The sequence below is a fragment of the Lactuca serriola genome, chromosome 5 (genome assembly GCF_051521515.1).
Source record: "Lactuca serriola cultivar US96UC23 chromosome 5, Lser_US96UC23_V15, whole genome shotgun sequence".
Lineage (NCBI taxonomy): Eukaryota > Viridiplantae > Streptophyta > Magnoliopsida > Asterales > Asteraceae > Lactuca > Lactuca serriola.
In genome coordinates, this window is record NC_136412.1 from 55,057,291 (window position 1) to 55,072,911 (window position 15,621).

At 39.9% G+C, this 15,621-nt stretch overlaps 2 protein-coding genes across 2 annotated transcripts; both read left to right on the plus strand.

Moving 5' to 3' along the window:
* The first annotated feature begins 1,191 nt into the window (after positions 1-1,191).
* LOC145052484 (uncharacterized) lies at positions 1,192-5,421 on the plus strand. The gene is made up of 6 exons (XM_079000310.1): positions 1,192-1,726; positions 2,690-2,790; positions 3,577-3,674; positions 3,769-3,971; positions 4,038-4,091; positions 5,234-5,421. Exons 1-5 carry the CDS (start codon positions 1,291-1,293, stop codon positions 4,085-4,087), a joined length of 888 nt encoding a protein of 295 aa, XP_078856436.1. The 5' UTR covers positions 1,192-1,290; the 3' UTR covers positions 4,088-4,091; positions 5,234-5,421.
* A 2,642-nt stretch (positions 5,422-8,063) lies between these two features.
* LOC145049523 (zinc finger BED domain-containing protein RICESLEEPER 2-like) lies at positions 8,064-14,847 on the plus strand. The gene is made up of 7 exons (XM_078997912.1): positions 8,064-8,146; positions 8,246-8,329; positions 12,949-13,431; positions 13,504-14,116; positions 14,224-14,533; positions 14,608-14,681; positions 14,797-14,847. Exons 1-7 carry the CDS (start codon positions 8,064-8,066, stop codon positions 14,845-14,847), a joined length of 1,698 nt encoding a protein of 565 aa, XP_078854038.1.
* The last annotated feature ends 774 nt before the right edge of the window (positions 14,848-15,621 follow it).

Genomic DNA, 15,621 nt, shown 5'->3' on the forward strand with positions numbered 1-15,621 from the left:
AGTAGCTTCAGGTCTTAATCCATACAGTGGCTTTTCGAGCCATGCAAGGGCTCTAAACTGTAGATCCACTCTTCTAAGGCACATCCTTCACGTAAAGTTGCAAACTTTACGTGAAACCAAGGAGCTATAGGCTTAAAACACTCTAGGGCTAGGGTTTGAGGCAAGCATGCTTCACCAACACACCAAAGACTGATACTTTATGGGTTTCTGGGCCAAGACAACCCTAGATCCGAAGTTCTCTTTGCTCACAAAGGCACAATACACAAATTGGCCTTGGAAATGGCCCAAAATGATAAAATCTAACTAGGAAAGGGAATCTAAATGAATAACTGCCAAGGTATGAGCTCCATACCTTCCAATGATCTGAAATAGCACACCAACTCAGAACCCACTGCCACTTCTTGAATCACCCAAGGTTCCTTTCTTCTTTTTTGCTTCTAAGCACCCAAATGGCAAGGAAAGCTTGAGAGTAATACAATGGAGGCTTAGGGTTTCGAGGGAATGTAAAGGGAGCGATGGAGGCTGGGGTGAAGGCCTGAAATGATGCTTAAATAGGGCACCAAGCTCGGAAATTAGGGTTTTCCAACCCAGACTTGACTCGCCGAGTCAGTCCCTCCGACTCGCCAAGTCGGTCACTTAAATCCCGACAAGGAACCCGCTCCAACTCGTCGAGTTCACCTATGGACTCGACGAGTTGACCCCTTTGACTTAGGGTTTTCCTTTCCTTTCTTGGTCTTTTTGATTCCGAGTGTTACATAGTGTCTATAAGTGATGGTAGGGATAGTGGTGACATGTAGGTGATGGTGGTGGTGGGTGAGTGGTGATGGAAGAAGGGTATTTTTAATCGTGGTGGTAGGGATAATGGTGGTATGTGGGTGGTGGAAGAAGGGTATTTTCATCCTTGTTAAATATTTAACAGCCCTCTGTTAAGGTTGTTAGATGGGAGGACCACTGTTAAGGCTGTTAGATGGGAGGACTACTAATGATACGAAAAGATCTCTATAGGGACCAATGGTTTTATTATTCTGATACTAGGACCTAAACTGTTATTCTGAGCAAACCACATGGACCAAGAGTGTAATTTACTCTATATCAATCAACGGTTCTCAACGCAGTCAAAATTTTGACTTTTTGCTACGTGACAGCTTAATTCGTACGGCACCATACTTCATAACGTGCATACCACTACACTCGATTCTTCCTTTCTCACTCCCCTGTTCCTCCTTCATCTTCACCATATTCAATCGCATCAAAACAACCAGCAAACCTCTTACGATTCACGCATTCGCCATGGATTTCTGGCAAAAGGCTCGCACCTTCGCTGAAGACGCTGCCAAGAGATCACAGGAGTTAACCAAAGAAGCCGCGAAACGATCACAAGAGTTAACAAAAGAAGCCGCGAAGCGATCACAGGAATTCACCATTGGATCATCGAAGCTCTCTGACATCGTCCTGGAGGCGTCGAAACGGTCTAAGGAGATCGCTGCTGAGGCATCGAAGAAGGTTGATTTCGTTAAGGTCGAAGCGTTGAAACGTGCAGATCAGATCAAGTCTCAGATTCCTTCCACTTCTGCCGCGATCTCGCAACTCGTTGTCGATTCTTCTGCGACAGCGCAGCCTGGGGGCACTTCCCCTGCGGATCTCGAGAAGTTTGGAATTACGGAAGAGCTGCGAGAGTTTGTGAAGGAAATCACTATAAATACGTTTCGAGACTTCCCGCTAGAAGGTAAGTAAAGCAGTTAATAAGGTACGCCTGCATCAGTTATTAGTTAAAAGCATGCGTATTGTATGAAATACATATAAGAATGAAGTTAGTTATAGGTTTTGGAGAATGCTTAGTACATGATTTGAGAACCTTCATGACTTCCGATTCTATCACGGTGTGCATTGTTTCCCCTCTAGGGTTTTTGAGCCTTTTTAGTGCCTCGTAGGGATGCATCACGATTAATAGTATATACACTGTATGGCGAGTTGTAATGGTGTTGTCAAAATTAGTAATGTCTTTCAGTTGTGATATATTTCTTTTAACAGTATCAAATGGTGAAGTTCAGCTCTGGTGTACTGAGAAGTACGAAATTTATGATGTGGTATACCTTCCAGAAGACGTGGGTAATCCACAAAACTGTCCCAGTGTAGATATTATGCAACTATAGGAATCACAGCAAATCAACTCTAGTTAATAAAGCCATTAATAATGTTGCCATGTCTGCACGTATTTCTATGTTGTTGGGAGTTACAGAATTCCTCAGATGAAGAAGTGTGTTACAGACATATATGTGATCCAGTTGTTCAGTCTAGAAGAGGTTGGATGTTCCAACATTTGGTTTCATTGAATTTACAGGGATCAAACTGGTACGCCTTAGATAATATGTCAGAACTGACAAGAACATGGTGCACCTAAAAATAGTAGTGGAATATGTGTTGGTTTAGCTAATTATAGTGATTTCATTCCTATATGCCTCTACCTCTCGAGTATAAAAATGCACCAAAGTTGTTGATCTTGTCAAATGGTAGGTAGCAAATGTTGTAGAAATTTGGAACTGAATTATACAAATTAGCAGAAGTGTGCTTATATAGACATGTTACGGATTTATGATATTTTTCATGCTTATGTATATTTCAAAACCTGTTCAAAGTTCTAATTTGTTTGATGGTTATAATTGGAGTAGTTTATGTTTATGATGTGCAGATGACTCACAAATATCTGATATTCCTACGATCTCAAATGTTCGGCAGGATCTTACAAAGTGGCAAGAAATACATGCTAAACTTGTTCTCTCATCTGTAAAGGTAACTTCCTAAATCCTTTTGATAGCAGAGAATAACATCATTTTTTTTTTTTAAAACCTTTTACATACTGAAATTCCCTACCAGATACCCCTGTTGCTTATTTTATCATATTTTGTTATCGTAAGGCATAGATTGTTCGTTTCCATGTCCACCTATTCACTCCATTATTTTGAAACAAGATAGCAATCAACTTTATGTGATCTGCGTGTCATTGTCTTAATAGTAATATTGCCAAAACAAGTTTAAAAAGTTTGCTTTTAGAATCTTGCAATTAGGTGTAAGAAAAATGGCTAAAGTATGACATTTTGTTTAGAACTCGCATGAAATAGATCATTTAGGTGCTGTTTGTTTTTAAAAAAAAACCACTTCAGACAACTTATTGCTGCGTCGCGCAGCACTTGGCCCTTCGCAGCTGTTTGTTTTTCAGAAGACTTCTGACTTAAAAACTGCTGCGTGGCGCAACACTAAACCAACTGCTTCAAACCTCTTCACGCCTTAGTTTTAACTTACTGCAGCAGTCTGCAGACATTAAAAAACAAACACACTTTTTATTAAATGTTGCAGCCGTTTGTTGCACCTCTTCTGCTACAGAGGATTGCAGAGGTGGTCCGCAGACTTCAAGCATTTTCTCTTCGGAAAAACAAACAGCACCTTAGTGTTCTTCTGGTGTGCAGTAGAATAACTGAAAATAGAGAACACCGACCTCGTGAAAAGGAGTTTTCAAAAAGTAACAAATTGTGACTTTGTTTATTTATTTAAATTATTGATTATTTATTGGCATTGCAGGAAATTTCAAAGTTGAGGTATGATTTGTGTCCACGGGTGATGAAAGAACGGAAATTCTGGAGGATATATTTTCTGCTAGTAAATACCCATTTAACTCCGTAAGTTACTTTCCACTCTACTTTAGTACAACTTGTACTGTGTAATAAAATGGTTGTTATCTGAGTTTTGAATTTTGATATGATATGAGTAAAGTTATGAAAAGCGACACATAGAAGAAGAGGAGAAGAAAAAGTGTGGTGAAAAGGTGAAGGAGGATGATGCTGCAACTGAAAGTGTTTCTTCTAAAACAGAAGAAGCAGAAAAACAGAAGACTAAAACCGCAACCTCAAAGACAGCTGACCAGGACTTGGATGTCTTTCTCTTGGGTGATCTTGGTGATAGTGATGATGGGCAAGGTATGTTGTCTTAACCATTTTTATTCTTCTTTTTATTTGCTGATGCCTTATTTTTTGTATTTTCAGACGACAAAAATGATGATGGGTTAGACGATGATGATTTTGACAAACTATGATCTGGTAAGGATGATGTAAAGGGTTCCGCTTTTCATCTTTTTTTTTCTTAATATTATTAGATTCTAGCATAATGTTGCCAAGTAAATTAAAGTTAGGGGGGTTAGTTTGTAAAATGCTTATTTTTTGGAATTCATGGATTCTCAATGAGAATGATGTTGGAGATTCTGTTCCATGGCGTGTTTGGTTGCCAAATGGATGGAAGTCTTTTCATGTGATTCCTTCAAATTCCTAAGGTTGGGTTGAAGGAATCCAGTTCCATTCTTTTATACGTATTCCATTCCATGGTGTGTTTGGTTGCCAAATAGACAGAATTTGTTTTAATCATATTCCTTCAAATTCCATTCCGTAGTGTGTGGAATTCCATTCTTCTTTTGACCGATTCCATTCCTTCCAAAAACATTATGCTAACCAAACACCTACTAAGGGAATTGGATTCTGAAAGAATTGTAACCTGTCACACATTTGGTTTGGTTTGGTTTGGTTTGGTTTGTTTGAAATGGAAGGAAATTCACTAATAAAACTCGAATGAAGTTTGAATTTTCACTTAGGGAAATCTCCAATAAAGTCCCAATATATTGGGTCTGTTTACGGTTTATTCTCATCTTTTATTTCTTGAACAAAAAAGTTCTGAATATTTTGCCCAAATTAATGAAATAGTCCTTAATTTATTTTCAACAGAAAATGACAAAGTATCATATAAAGTTAGATAATTGGGGCTTTTCTGTTCAAAAAATAAATGTTAGGATTAAACCGACCTGAAATATTGGGACATTATCAAAGATTTCCCTTTCACTTATAATTAGAATTTTATATTATTTGTTTCAATGCATATGTAATAATTGTATTTTGGTCTTTCAATAAAAAAAGAAAGAATGAAATTGAATTCATTGTTGAAATCCATCAAACAAGGAAAAAGATGCCATCCAATTGGCAACCAAACACACCATGGAATGGAATCTCAAATTCCAATCCCGCAGGAATCCACAAACCACAGTCCAAACACACCACTAATTTGATAGTAGATTATCATCATTATTGCCAAAATTTATAAATCCATTTCGGATTGAAAATGGACTTTTGATTTTGAATGATTGACCTACTAATTTTTAAAAATCCAAATTGACTTGAAAACATTATTGTTGCAGAAGGAAAGAGGGTTGGGTGAATGAAGCCAAAGACAGATTTGTATTCCTGATGATTTGTTTTGTTTAGGATGTTATGTTGTTATCAAGTTGGGTCTTTTTTTTTTTTTGTATTTTTTGTATTTTTCTTTTTTGTGTTTTTCATAACCTTCATTGATGTTCATATAACGGACGCTTTCAATTTCTTCAAATATTTTATGCAAAAAAGAATAGGAATTTAAGCACTTGCTCACACATGGTACACAAAGACGATGTTAGTTTATTGGTCAGATATTTAATTACTTCTACTGTAATGTTATTTTACAGGTCAGACACCAAAATATTTTCAAAACAATTAATATTTCAAAACCTTATAGGATGTAGCTCGTATGTCAAAACATAATTATCACATAACCAAAAGGCAGACTAAGTCGTGAAATATCCAAACTCTCAAGAGTCTCTAAAGACATCACTTCAGACACACGTCAAAGTTGGTGAGATACAAATGAGTTGATTCATGATAAACTCTTTATAAATTTAAATTCTCAAATAAACACATTGCATTTAATTATCATTTACCAACGTGTCACATGCGCTAACCTAGAGTAAAGACACCTTGATAATTCTTGATAGTCTTTGTAAAAAAAAAGTAGTCTTCTGAATCGGACAACAGAACTCAGGGTCGGCCTAGACATAAGGCGACCAGGGCATCAAAAATCTAAGGGGCATCAGTTTAGGCCCATTGTTTGTATAGCTTATGGTTTGAATCGGTAAATCAGTATCACTTTAGGTCTTAAATGCTAAGAAATTAGGAACTGAATGAATTAGTGGAATAGCAAATAGGTCTGACAATCGTGTCGTGTTCGGGTTGGCGGGTCAAAATATGCCAACCCAAACACGACCCATTTAAATATATAGGTCACGGGTTGGTGGATTTGGAACATAAACCCATATATGACCCGCCAACCCATTTATTTATACGAGTTCACAGGTTGACGGGTTCGTGGGTCAGATTTAGGTTCATGGGTCAGATTTCATATATAAAATTGACAATTAAACATGAATAAATTCTTGATAGTTTATGCAATCGTATCCGAATTTTAGACATTTAAGTCTTAAATATCCAAATGAAAATTAATAACATTAATAAAAACATGTTACAGACTTAGCATTACAGGTTACGACTTACGATTGTAGGCTATCCACTACGAGTCAAAATGTCAAAACAATCAAATGATCTATGAATCAATGGTATATATTATATAATACTTATTAAATATTAATACTTGATACATAAATACATTTAAAAATAAAATATTTTTTTATTAAGAATATAAACGGGTTGGCGGGTCAATCCGTTTATTTTTTGAGAAACTCATATATGATCCGTTTAATAAACGGGTTGGCGGGTTGAAAAACTCAACCCAAACTCATTTATTTCGTATCGTGTCGCGGGTCGTGTTGAGAATTGTCAGCTCTAACGGTAAAGAAGGAAAACGAAAAAGAAAAAAAAGAAAAAAAAAGGGGGGGGGGGGGGGGGGGATTAGCCGGAAAATGAGGAGTCATGATGGAAAATACGAAGATTTAATTTCGATTTTGCAACACGATCATCCATAATCCAATTGGTCTACAACATGTTATCACCGATCCTCTCTGGTCTCACAGATCAATAGTCGAACTCCTTCACTCTCAATTTCTCTGATTCTATTATTTAAAGCTCTAACAACAATAACCACTAACAGAACTTTACACAAATATAGTTGAAGTTCATAAAACTTGATTGTGAAACAAAATTTATGTATTACTCTAATCATTTTATCCTGTTACACACTTATTGGATGATTTTATTGAAGATTATATTTTGTTGTAGACCATTTATATTTGCCAATTCTTACTCTTTTATCAGTTTTGGATATTTGTTTGGATCATTGATATACTTCACTCCCTTCCAACGTTAGATATATGCTTAGACTTTTTTGGTCAAATGATTTGTTTTATGATTATACCGATTTAAAGGAAATGAAGGTTGCTTAACCACATAACTTTCTTTTAGGCTGTCTACTACATTTTCCAAAGTTGTTCATATGTTCTATCAATATTTCAACTTCAAGAATATATTTTTCAAACATGGGAAAGGGATCTTCATGTCTTGTCGTCATTAGTAAGATTTCATTTTCCTTTTTTACTTGTTAAATTAGTTATTTAAGCATATGTCATTCAATAAGATCATAAATTTTGTTATCATATTGTTATTAATATTTTGTTAAGAGTATCTAAAGAAAAAGATGTAACTACATGTACCATATATATATATATATATATATATATATATATATATATATATATATATATATATATATATATATTAAACTTGGCCTCCAACATGAATAGTGAACTGGTGAACAGTTTGGCAAAAATGGTCCCTTGATTATAGAATTTTGGTATAGGGGTATTTTGTGGAAAATATTCTATTTTGTGTCCATGTGTTGTTCATCGTGCCTGGTTTCACTTCCATCTTTATCTCTTATCTGAACTGCATTATTTATGTTCGTATAGTATCGTAGATATTCAGTACCGATCAAATTTGAGAATAATCTGATCGGAACCTCCTAAAACTCTAGAATTTCTTCAAATATCATCTCCACAAAACCCGTCGCACCCTCCCATTCATCCCGTTTAATCTCAGTTTGACCATTTTTTTTACCATTCATCTTCTACAGAATAAAACCGTTCAACCCTAAAAGCACAATCCACCAGCTACTGAAGCGAAGTTTGATAGAAGGTGGTCACACGGTTCCGACACAGTGGAGATAAGCGTACGAAGTTTCCTGGACAAACTGCCGGGAATTGAGAGATGAACGAAGAGACTGAGGATTGCAGAAGCGGACTCGAACTCGGGCGGTGGTTACGCTTCCAATCTTTAGTAACACAGTTCAGGTATATCGATTTATGGTTTGTCTCCTTTTTCCCTCTTCTACTTCTTCTTTGTTGATGGCGTTGTTTGATTTGGCCCGCTGTGTTTATTTGTTTTGTTAGGGTATCGATTTGTCTCCGTCTTCTACTTTACTTTGCAGTTCCTATTCTAAAGCGAGTCGATTGCGCAGAACGAAGAGGAACACGGTATGTAACGTCCCAAAATTTAAGACTAAAAATTTCTTTTAATAAAACATTACTTTAAGCAAATTCATCATTTCAAAACATAAACAGAGTATTAGTTTCCAAAGTACATGTTCGTTATCAGAGTAAACATTCCCAGGCTGTCTAAACAATGGTGTGTGCCATGCGATCACCCCGAGCTCTTCCTTCCGCTACCGGAAGTACCTGAAACCAAAACTGAAAACCGTAAGCACGAAGCTTAGTGAGTTCCCCACCCTACCACATACCAAGCATAACCACATACTGCACATACTGGGCCACGCCCGCTATCCTGGGCCTCGCCCCCTACCTCGGGCCTCGCCCACTACAACGGCCCCGCTGCTCCAGGCCCCGCCTGGCTTCGAGCCCCGCTCGGATACAGATCTGTTTCACTTAGGCCTCGCCTGTCACAGGGCCTCGCCCATTAGCATATAAGAGCACATAAACATATCACATCACATCACATAAGCATAGCACATACTAACGGTTCCTGTCCTAAGGCCTCGCCTATCTCTGGGCCCCGCCCTTTTCCTGCTACTGATGAGTCATGGAACCCCGTCCATACTCCTGCTGATAGTGAGATACGGGCCCAACCCACCCTCACTCTTTCCCTAACTTGGGCATCGCCCCTGCTCTACTGCTACTGAGATGTGGAACACCATCCACACTCTGCTATTGGTGAGATACGAGACCTCGCCCACACTCACCTCCCTACCAGGCACATACAAGTATCACACAGACAACAAGTGTAAACTATCATATAAACCATTCCTTGGGCACCCGCCCTCTATCATTGGACCTCGTCCCGAATATCATACTAGCATACTGTGCCTAGGGCTAACCCCCGGGTCTTCTACTCATAACTACATGGGCCGACATTGTGGCCGTAGACCCATTCATACAAAGGGAAACTCACCTGCACTGACTGAACTGGCTGATGAACCCACTAGCTACTGCCCGACAACTCTCTGAACTCCTGCTCCACTCACTCCCCGAGCTACCAATATCAATGCAACACTGAGTCTAACCGACCCCCGAAAGACAACCAAGTCAACTCTGGTCAAAGTCAGAGTCCTGGTCAAAGTCAACCTCCCAGGTCAACCCTACTCGCCGAGTCACCCTATTGACTCGCCGAGTTCATATGTTCAGAGTCCTTCTATTCGCGACTCGACTCGCCGAGTCAGTCCATGACTCGCCGAGTCTACCGATTACCGAGTCCTGACCTGTCCAACTCACCGAGTCTCCATTCGACTCACTGATTCGAGTCTCAAATCGAAGGGTTTGGGGTTTCGCGACCTGACTCGCCGAGTCCAAGAACAGACTCGCCGAGTCCAAGACAACCTTCAATAGACTCGCCGAGTTGTTCATCCAACTCGCCGAGTTCCTGCCCAACTTCATCTGACTCAACGAGCTGTTCATCCCACTCGTCGAGTTCCTCCTCATTTTCATGCTACTCGCCGAGTCTACTCAAAGGACTCGCCGAGTCCATTCAGATCTCCAAACATGCAGAGGACTTTTGAGTCATGCAGGGACTCCAAACCATAGATCCATAATTCCAAAGCTCAATCCCCACGTAAAGTTGCAAACTTTACGTATAACTAAAGAGATCTAGGCTCAAAACATACTAGGGTTTGCTTTAGGGATAAAAGGGCTTCACCAACTACTCATCTCCTGATGCTTTATGACATATTGGACCATCCCAACACTAGATCTGAAGTGGCAACAACATATCTAAGCCCCTAACTCGAATTGGGTCTCAAACAACCATAAAACCCCCAAATCTCATAACAAAAATAGATCTAGATGCAAAGAAGGGAAAATGGCAGCTTAATACCTCCAAGATGAACACAAACTGAAGTAGATCTCAGATCTACACCTCTCCTTTGAAGCAACCTTCTTGATCTTCAAGTTCTTTTCCAAAAGTTCCTTCCTCCAAAGCTATTTCTCTCAAATGATGGAAGCTCCCACGAAATCTAAGGTTTACAGGTTCTCTAGGATGATATGGAGGCTGAGGGAGGGACATAACACCCTTTATATAGGATACAACTCCCGCAATTAGGGTTTTCCTCGTACAGACCAGACTTGCCGAGTCTCCTTGGCCGACTCACCGAGTCGGTCACTTACTCCCCGACCCAAATCCCGCTCGGACTCGCCGAGTCCCTCCTTGGACTCGCCGAGTCGACCCCTAAACTTAGGGTTTTCTTTCCTTTCTTGGTCTTCAAAACTTTGGGCGTTACAACTCTCCCCCACTTAAACTAAACTTCGCCCTCGAAGTTTGTGATGGCCCACCGCCTGCGATCTGCCTCCAATATCCCACCAATTAATCCAACACTAGATGCCTACCTTCGCTGGCCTTCCGCTCGGTCATTCTGACTATCATCAATCCTTGCGGATAATAGCCTCGGGTCGCCCTGACCCTGAACATCCTGGAACACAACTTACTCAACCGACAATCCTTCTGGTACTCACCGAGTACTGCACCGAACCTATAGGGGTTCACCCCTTCTTTCGTTACGCGATTCCCTTGCCTTCCCAAGGCGATGCTCCATAACCAACTATCTCCTCTTTCACTGTGAAGATCCTATCTTCACCAATCCATCACCCTCGGTATTTCCAGTACGGGTCATCACCGTCAGTAACCACTGACACTCCTCTCTGCCAAAACTTGGTGCCGAGCACCCCTCAATTCAACTAACTGAATTCCACCATACACTGCTTACCCGCAATACTACTGACTGAAAATTCTGCTATTCCTTGTCTGCCTTCCGGATGAACTGAGACCACCCTGGTCCCTACCAACCTATCAATGTCTGGATTACCGGCTCCCACCGGTAGCTGACCCAACACCACCACTAGTCGCTCCCAACGACTTTCGAAGAAACTTCGACCACCTAAAACTGCTCAATCTATCCTGCCCTACAGGCACTACAATTTCCTTGGGATCCCCGATCCCCTATCTTGACACTAAGGTCCTTACCAGGTCCCACCTGCGCTGCTAAAACTCACGGGCCTCGCCCACGGGTCTCACCCAACCATACTACTGAGCAACCCTGCTCCCAGGTCTCATCTACACTGCTAATCTCATACGGGCCTCGCCCACGGGTCTCACCCAACTATATCCTAGAGCGGCCTCTCCCAAGGTCTTACCTCTCTAGGGCTATACAGGCAAACTCCCTATCATTCACACCCACTACCCATTCCTGATCCCTATCTGATCACTAGGAGATAAGGGCCTCGCCCCAACTCCGCTAACGAAGCTACTAAGGAATGCTACAGCTTACCCATAGTCTTACATCACCATCCATTGCTGACTGCTAGTGAATGCTACGGCTACCCCGTAGTCTTACAACACTTCCTCCCACTGACTGCTGATACAAAGGCACCCATGTGCCATTAGCTCTCAAGATCCTCATTCCGACTCCCTCGAGTCCTACGGGCGATCCACAACCTGAATTCCCAACCACGTACTAACCATTACCATCACACGCACTAGCTGATAGGGAGTTTCTCAAACTCCCAACCTTGAAATCCTCAATCTATCAAATGTTGAACTACTTCTTTTCCTTCTCGGAGGTCGCACACTCATTCTGGATCTGTGTGCTCCTACCTTTGCACACTCGGAGGATTCTCCCCCACTTCGATCCTGCTTACCCCTTGTTGCTCAATACTCAAAATAAATCCTTGCTACCATTCCATAATCGATCTGCTGAGGAACCCAAGCTTACCATAGCTAGGGATCTAACCAATAAATTTCTAACACTATACAACTCCGATCTAGCGAGACATACCAAGTCCCTCCCAAGCATGCTACAGTTACTGCATCCTATGCAACCTTCTCCAATAGGGCACATCCCCTCACTACCATTCGGATATCCAAGGTATGCAGATGACATATAACTCGATCACAATCAACCGCTCAAAAATAAAATACTCATACCGATAATGATGCAGAACCATAACAATATAATCATGCATAAATAAAAGAACTGAAAACAGAAATCGCATACCTGCAACGTCCGGTGCTGATCGCGCCTCCAAGGTAGGGGTGGCAACTCTCGACCCAACCCGTAACCCGACACGAACTCGACACGAAAATAAGCGGGTTAGGGTTGAGATTTCTGACCCATCAACCCGCAAACCCGCCAACCCGCCAACCCGTTTATTTAATGGGTTGGGTTAGGTTACGTGTTTGGGTTCGCGGGTCAACCCGACAACCCGCCTAATTTATTTAATTATCTATTTATTTTAATTTTTAGCAATCTAATATTATACTTTTATTTTCTATTTATCATATACATAAAAAATTAAAATTAGTTTGGTATTCGTGGGCTTGTGTTGTAGCTCATGATCCACAGACCCATTTTCACTCCTTGAGTCCATATGTGCAGCCAACTACAGCTACTGCGTGCCCTAATAAAAAAAACGCCTCTCTTTTCCATTATACACATTCACGATCACGAATGATTGAAACGAAGGATATGAAGTTCGCACATTGCAGTCATATTTGTAGGAACACAGCAAAGGCAGACATTCTCCTTTGTTGAGTATGAAGGAATTAGAAATATTTGCAAATATTTGGAACCAAATTCCAGTCATATTTGTAGGAACACAGCAAAGGCAGACATTAAAAAGCTACATGCAAGTCATTGTGTTAGACTTCGTGGCGAGTTGCTTAAATGCCCAAGTAGAATATGCTTAACTTCTGATGCTTGGACATCAATTGTTACAGATGGTTATTTGAGTTTGACTGCCCATTATGTTGATAGCAAGTGGGTCTTACAAAAAAGGATTTTAAATTTTTCTGAATTCCCTCCTCCACATACTGGTGTTGCTATTGCTGAAAAGCTTAGTGGCTTGATCAAAACTTGGGGAATTGAAAGGAAGTTGTTTTCTATCACTTTGGATAATGCTTCCTCTAATGATGTATGTGTTGGATTGCTTAAGAATCAATTTCGTTTGATGAATTCTTTAGTATATGATGGTAAGTTGTTTCATCTGAGATGTTGTGCCCATATTCTCAATTTGATTGTTCAAGATGGGTTGAAACAAATCGATGTGGCTGTGGAAAAAGTTAGAGAATGTGTGAAGTATGTCAAAGGATCTTCAGCAAGAAAAACAAGGTTTTCTCAATGTTGCTCATAAAATCTTTTGGACACTAGAAAGGCTTTGATGCAAGATGTTCCTACTAGGTGGAATTCTACTTATATGATGCTTTCTTGTGCACTTTATTATCGACTAGCCTTTTCGCATCTTAGTTTGAGTGATTCTAACTTTCAAGATTGCCCATCCTCTGATGAATGGGAAAGAGTTGAGAAAATGTGTAGCTTTCTGAAAGTGTTTTATGATGCAACTCTTCAGTTTTCAGGATCACTTTATCCTACTTCAAATTTGTATTTCCCTCAAATATTTGGTATACATTTGAAGTTGGTTGAAGAGAAGAATAGTCCCGATGAGTATATGAAAAAAATAGCTACCCAAATGTGGAATAAGTTCAACAAATATTGGGCTGATTTTAATGTTCTGTTAGCTATAGCCGTGGTGTTTGATCCTAGATATAAGTTGTCGTTTATTGACTTTTGTTATAAAAAACTCTATGGAGAAGGTTCATCACAATTTAAGGCTATTGAGAGTGCCCTTTATGAACTTTATGATGAATATGTGCAAGCTTCAAAAAATTCAACAACATCCGACTCGACATCACATCAAGGGAGCAACGACAACGTTAGACAAAGCAATGTTGGGGGAGAGTCTAGTCAAAACAACATTCTTGAGGTAAATCATATTTTCTAATTACTAGTAAATTTGTTTTTATATTTGTTTAGTTTTTAAATATACTAAATTGCTAATTCGTTTTTTATATATATTATTTTTTATTATAGGAGTTTGACAAATATGATAATGATGATCCGGGTTCCAACACCACAAGTCAATTGCATGTATACCTTCTTGAGCCAAGAGCTAAAAGAACTTCTTCCATTAACATGCTTGAGTTTTGGAAAGCCCAACAATATAGGTATCCTGAATTAGCTAAATTAGCTATGGATATACTTTGTGTTCCCGTTTCAACAGTAGCATCTGAATCGGCTTTTAGTCTTGGTGGAAGAATTTTGAATGAATATCGAAGTTCCTTGAAGCCCGATGTGGTTGAAGCTTTGGTTTGTAGTCGGGATTGGTTGTTTGGAGAAAAAGGTAATATTTCATAATTTTTGGTTTTATCGTATTATCTAAAAATTTGTATTAATTTTTTTCTTTACCTTATGTAGTTGGTTTGAATGTGGCTATTGACAACCTAACTCAAAATGTAATGAATTTGAACATCAATGAAGACAATACGGAGGTTACAAATTCGAACATACTTTAAGGTGTCATTTGGTGAGTTCTTTTTAGTACAAATATTTATGTAGCTTTCAAAAGATCATAAATTTGATTGTTCATATTGTTTCTATTTGAAGGTTATCTTGAAGAAGTTGGTGTTAGAGGAAGAAATGAGAATTGTAGCATGAATGAATATCACATTTGTTTTTGGATATGTTTGAACAATTGCACTTTTCATGAATGTTTTGATTTTTAGAGTTTTATTTGGATGTTTATGACTTTATGTTTAATGTTTATTTTGGATGTTTATGACTTTATGTTTAATGTTTATGACTTTATGTTTAATGTTTATGACTTTTAGACTTCATTTTATTTGGATTTTTCAATTTCATCTTAAAATGTGTTGCTTATTAAAAGGGTTATACGGGTTGGGTTCGACCCACTAACACGTGAACCCGCCAACCCATATACTTATACGGGTTATGTGGGTTGGGTTGGGTTGATGTTTCCAACCCGTCAACCCGTGACCCGCCAACCCATATATTATATGGGTTGGGTTGAGTTTCTGAATTCCAACCCGCCAACCCACCAACCCGTGACCCGCCAACCCGAACCCAACCCAATTGCCAGGCCTACTCCAAGGTAGTCATCTGAAGAGCTCTGCCTCCTACCGCAGACGCCTCTGCACGGCCTTGACGGCCGTCTGTGATCCTCAAGGTTGCAGGGGCAGGTGCCATCACCCGTCCTGCTGAAAACAAACTGGGGCACTGGGCCTTCTTGTGGCCCCGCTGGTTGCAGTGAAAACATAACAGGTCTGATCCCTGTGGGGTGGTAACAGTACAATCCCTGCTGAAATGACCAGTCCGACCGCACTTGAAACAGCCAGACTCACCACTGCTACCACTCCTGCACGTGCCCCCGTGCGCCCTGCCACACTTCCCGCACCGGCTGCGGTCCTGATA

Excerpts from the sequence above, each read along its gene's own strand:
- LOC145049523 (XM_078997912.1), top strand. The coding sequence starts at position 8,064 with ATGAACGAAGAGACTGAGGATTGCAGAAGCGGACTCGAACTCGGGCGG. Across the intron at positions 13,432-13,503 it reads AAAGTTAGAGAATGTGTGAA|AAAGGCTTTGATGCAAGATG; the intron begins GTATGTCAAAGG and ends TTTGGACACTAG. Across the intron at positions 14,682-14,796 it reads TCAATGAAGACAATACGGAG|GTTATCTTGAAGAAGTTGGT; the intron begins GTTACAAATTCG and ends TTCTATTTGAAG.
- LOC145052484 (XM_079000310.1), top strand. The coding sequence starts at position 1,291 with ATGGATTTCTGGCAAAAGGCTCGCACCTTCGCTGAAGACGCTGCCAAG. Across the intron at positions 2,791-3,576 it reads TTGTTCTCTCATCTGTAAAG|GAAATTTCAAAGTTGAGGTA; the intron begins GTAACTTCCTAA and ends TTGGCATTGCAG. Across the intron at positions 3,972-4,037 it reads TGATAGTGATGATGGGCAAG|ACGACAAAAATGATGATGGG; the intron begins GTATGTTGTCTT and ends TTGTATTTTCAG.